Raw genomic sequence first — 5,542 nt, 5'->3', positions numbered from 1 at the left:
GTGTCATATAATGGTGTATAATGGCATTGGCAGTGAAAAGGTGAATTGAGTCAAGGTTTGAGCATGAAGACTTTTGCCAAGGAAGAATGGGCAGGATTAGGAGACTGGTTGAACCCTTCTGTGATAGCCCTTATTGAAGGGCGGAATTACATCATGGTGCAGCACTCTGCATGGCACCTTTTCATTCTGTAGATGTTTGTGTGTTTGTCTGTCTCACAACCAGGGGCTCTGAGAGGGCAGCACCTGGTTTACTGTTACACCAAGATTCAGGCTTAAATATCCACTGATTAGATGAAAGAAAATGTCAACAAGTGATGAGGTCAAAAAGAGGGATAATTTAAAAGAAAAAGGTTTTTAAGATTTGGAAATTCTCTGGGAGGATGGTGCTAGATATATGCTTTGACACCCAAGCAGAGATGTCTTAGATTTAGCTGGAAACCTGGAATTCACATTTCAGTAAGAGGTCAGAGCTAGGGAAACAATTTAGGATTTATACATTTAATCATTGGTTTATTAACCAAGTACCCACTGTACTCCAGGCATTGGACTAACCCTCAGTAATACAAGCATGAATGATGAATACAAGCATTAATGTCCCTACTGTGTCCTCTATGCAAGTGAAAAATACAATTGTGATATCTTTAATGCTTAACAGTGCTAACTTATTAACTTAGTGCTAACTGAGCTTACCATGAAATTAAAAGATGTTTACTCCTTGGAAGGAAAGCTATAACCAACCTAGACAGCATATTAAAAAGCAGAGACATTACTTTGCCAACAAAGGTCTGTCTAGTAAAGGCTATGGTTTTTCCAGTGGTCGTGTATGGATGTGAGAGTTGGACTGTGAAGAAAGGAGAGCACCAAAGAATTGATGCTTTTGAACTGTGGGGTTGAAGACTCTTCAGGGTCACTTGGACTGCAAGGAGATCCAACCAGGCCATCCTAAAGGAAATCAGTCCTGGGTGTTCATTGGAAGGACTGACGTTGAAGCTGAAACTCCAATACTTTAGCCACCTGATGCAAAGAGCTGACTCATTTGAAAAGACCCCGTTGCTGGGAAAGATTGAGGGCAGGCGGAGAAAGGAATGACAGAGGATGAGATGGTTAGATGGCATCACCAACTCGATGGACATGGGTTTGCGTAGACTCCGGGAGTTGGTGATAGACAGGGAGGCCTGGTGTGCTGCGTGGTTCATGGGGTCACAAAGAGTCGGACATGACTGAGTGACTGAACTGAACTGAACTGAACTGAGCTTAACACATGCTAGATGCCACGTGTGTTCAAAGGAGAGTGTACTTGGATTTGCTTGGAGGAATCTGAAAGAGACTAATAGAAAACACTGAAATTTACTCTTACATGATATGGAGACACTAACTTGACATGAGAAGTATAGTATGGTGTCTTTTAATATCATTTTGGTCTAGTTTATTTTAGTGTTGCTCAATTGTTTTATGTTCTTACTGATTTTCTTCCTACTTGTCTTACTCATTAATGAGAAATGATATAGAAATTGCCCACTGCATATGGATTTATCTATTTTTCATTTCACCTTTACCATTTTTTCTCTATATTTTGAAGCACTAATCAGGTAGTAGTAGGCTGATTACGGTTACTTGATGAGTTGTCCTCTTTGCCATTAAAAGTTATGCCCGTTTATCACTGGAAATACTAATGAACACAATGCTTGAATCACAGGAATAGATCAATAATTACAGGAAAAATAAACAAACAAAATTTCAGGGACTTTGACCCACTATTCTACTGTTGGAATTTTAACTCTATATGGTGGCTGAAGAAGACTTTTTAAAAAAAACTTAAAATATTAAATTGTTCACTACATTACTATTTATACTGGAATATAAGAAACAATGAATCAAGGAGAATATAAAGCATATAAAGTAATGGCACTTACACATGGTGACATGTTTTATAGCCCTCAAATATTATTCTTACAAATAATTGTCACAGTGTGAAAATAAATGTTTATGATTGGTGTCAGGAGCTTTATATTCATTACCCAGTTTAATCCTTATACCAACTCTATGTGGAAGTTAACCACGATTACCTGTTTTTAAATAAGAAAACTGCTTTATCTACCCTAATAACTTGTTGGGTGCCTAATCTGTTAACCTCTGTTATGACATTAAGTGATAATAATAATTATAAAAATGTGCATGCAGTATGTCTATAATTGTCAGAGATTATCAGAGGTAAGTTCACAAAGGTATTCAGATGAGGTAACTGCTAAGAACCAAAACCTGTATATGAATCTGCATTATGCTTGGGCTGTCATAAACACATTATTAATATCTAGTCTTAAAAAACCTATAGGATAGATATGATTATTATTTGCATAATAATATGCAATAATAATAAATAATGATTATCATTTGCATAATTTTACAGATGAGGAAAAAGGCATAAAGAGTTATTGACTTTCCTCTATTCACCCAACTAATAAATGGCAGAGGGGAATATGAACACAGGCAAGGCCACTTTATGCTGTATAATATTTCATTATTTCAGGAGTTCATAGTTTTTCTTTCATAATTTCAAATGTTGATGAAATAGTAAACTTCTGAATGCAGCAATTGTGTTTTATGGTCTTTGGTACTTTCACAGCAACATACACAAAGGTTGAAAATTAAAAGGCACTAAAGTAAGCAAGGCAGAACAGAGTTGTCAATAAGACATATAGGAACAGCTAGGATCCATTGGAAGCATTGAAAGCACAACGATGCCTGAAATTAAGTTTGTGAAAATTTGGAATTACTTCAACAAAGCTTACTCAATATAGAAGAGTGAAAATTGGAAACTCTGACCATTCTACCTCAGAAAAAATAGCCTGAAAGGAGGTGACTAAGGATATTGGAGTTATGAAAGGACAGTCTTGGGGATTAGTGATCCACTTTTTCTCTACCATGCTAAATACAAATTTAAAGCCAAAACTGCCTCAGGTATGTGAAATGAAATGAATAAATGGGACAAATAATGCATGGGGGATTTATGCCTTTATTTCTATTGATGGAGTCAGTCTTGCAGAACACAAAGTAAAGTATCAAGAAGACTCTTATGTCCCCAAGTTCACATTATAAGAAATTTCACACTGTCCCCAGTGTATGTCACACTGGTGCACATTAGCACAGTAAATACCTAGAATATATTGGTCACAGAAGTTTCAAAATAGCATTTGTACCATTAAGATAAGGAATGGTAAGTCCATACTGGGCAAACAGAGGAACATGGCACACAATAATGATGGGTGCAACACACCTCTGTGCTCCTTCCCTCCACTGGTCTTTTCAACAGCCATTGCAGCAGCTGGGTTTAATCCCAAACAGATGAAAACAGAGGCAGAGAGGAATCCCCAACATGGAACTGATTGTTCCTCACTTAATAAACTTCAGTTCCACCTCAAAATGTCTACAGAAAGCAGTTTCTGACACCTAAAGCCTTGTGGAAGGTCCGACCAAGGGCATTCTTCACCTCATTATTTCTCAAGCTGTAGATGATAGGGTTCAACATGGGAGTTACAATAGTGTAGGACAGTGATAGCACTTTTTTGCTCTCAGGAGAATTATTGGATTTTGGACGGAAGTAGGTGAGGCTTGAAGATACATAGAAGAGGGAGACAACAAGAAGGTGGGATGAGCAGGTAGAGAAGGCTTTATGCTTCCCCTTTGCCGATGGAATCTTCAGGATGGCAGCAGCGATGCGAGTGTAGGAACATAGGATCAGCAAACAGGGTATCATGACAACCAGAATGGTTCCAATGATGGCATAGATCTCAAACAGTGCTGTGTCTGCACAGACCAGCCTCAGCACAGGCGGGCTGTCACAGAAGAAGTGGTTCACCTTGTTGATGCCACAGAATGGAAAGCTGAAGAGCCACGTGGTCTGCACAGTAGCTACAGGAATGCCTGGAAACCAGGAGACAGCTGCCAGTTTGGCACGTGTCCTTGGATTCATGATGACTGGGTAGTGCAAGGGACTGCAGATGGCTACATAGCGGTCATAGGCCATGGTGGCCAGGAGGAAGCATTCAGAAACCCCAAAGAAGAAGAAGAAATACATCTGAGTGGCACAGCCAAGAAAGGAGATGGTTGTGTCCTGGGCAACCAGGGTCCCCAGCATCTTGGGCACAATGACCAGGTTGAAGCCAATCTCTAAAAAGGACAAGTTCCTGAGGAAGAAGTACATGGGGCTATGCAGCATGGGGTCAGCCAAGGTAACCAGAATGATGAGGCTGTTTCCCAGCAGAGTGACCAGGTAGATGAACAGAAATGTCAGGAAGAGTAATGACTGTATTTCAGTAGGTAAGGAAGAGAAACTCATGAGGATAAACTCACTTACTCTTGTCCAGTTTCCTTCAGCCATTGATAAAACACCCCAGCTGTGGTCATGGAGAGAGACTCTTGATTGGAAGAGTCAGATTCTGGATTTGTTTTCAGATTCTTTCTTAGTGTCTTGAAAGAAGCACAGTCAGGATCTCAGTTGTAACAGAAAGTGCCTTGTGTTACCTAAGAATCAACACAAGGAGAAAAGAATGGAGTCTGAGTTCTGAAATGGGCAATGTCTCATCCTTCCCCACTCTTATTCTTTATGATCAATTTTCTACTTTGTTATCATATTTACTAAAACAACTTGGGTCATATCTATATACATTCATTTTCTGCTGCACATTTAATACCTTTGTAGTGGGGTTAAGTGAGACGGGTCCTGAGGCAATGGAGTGGAGTCAGATGGAAAAATAGTAGAAATTTTCCATTTGTGCCTATTATATATCCCCACTTCTTTAAAGATTCATGGTGTTTATATTCTCCATCTACTGCCAAAGTAGGATTTGCGTTTATTTATGCATTTAAGGACTGCAAACATTGAGAGTATTTGAGAGGGTATAGAGTAGAAAAAGTCAATTGTTTTATCATGTTTTGTTTTGACGTGACTCAAAGTAGTAGAAAATGTGGCAATGAGATGCAAAGGAAGGATATCTAAAGACTGTGGTAGTTTTAATGCACTTTCTCTCCCCTTTCAATATAAGAACTGTAGAGTACTTCTAGTCATATAATGCTTATTCCTTCTTGACTAATCAGATTATGAGGTAACAACCTTAGGATCTTTCTCCTCATTCCAGCAAAGCTACAATTGACAACTGATTGTCAGAATTCAGAATATCCACTGGCTTTCAACATTTAAGATATGAGAGGAGTATTGTAGTACACCTAATTAGATAAACTGTGTGTTCCAGGAGAGTCCGACTACGTCTCTTTCAAGAGTGGACAAGTTGGAAAAAAGAAGCAGATCCTCAGAAAAATTCTGTGAAAAGTATGAGGAAGATTAGAGGGAATGTTCAAAAAATAATATTCATAAATAATTAACCTAGACTATATTAAATAAGAGAATCTTAAACCATATGAAAAAATTCAATATCTATTCCACTTCTGTTGAGGTACTGGTGATATGAAGCTTTCTTCCTCCACGAAGCTTAGAATCTAATGGAAGATATATTTAAATAATCAATTATATTAAAATCACAGTGAA

The 5,542-nt window shown here is 38.4% G+C and overlaps 1 protein-coding gene across 1 annotated transcript; it reads right to left on the bottom strand.

The window, feature by feature from the left end:
• Positions 1-3,424: 3,424 nt before the first annotated feature.
• On the bottom strand, positions 3,425-4,381 carry LOC136174718 (olfactory receptor 10A5). The gene has a single exon (XM_065944901.1). The coding sequence runs from the start codon at positions 4,376-4,378 to the stop codon at positions 3,425-3,427; it is 954 nt and encodes a 317-aa protein (XP_065800973.1). The 5' UTR covers positions 4,379-4,381.
• Positions 4,382-5,542: the final 1,161 nt, after the last annotated feature.

This window comes from Muntiacus reevesi, chromosome 9, assembly GCF_963930625.1.
Source record: "Muntiacus reevesi chromosome 9, mMunRee1.1, whole genome shotgun sequence".
NCBI lineage: Eukaryota > Metazoa > Chordata > Mammalia > Artiodactyla > Cervidae > Muntiacus > Muntiacus reevesi.
This window is presented reverse-complemented; position numbering and strand designations above follow the sequence as displayed.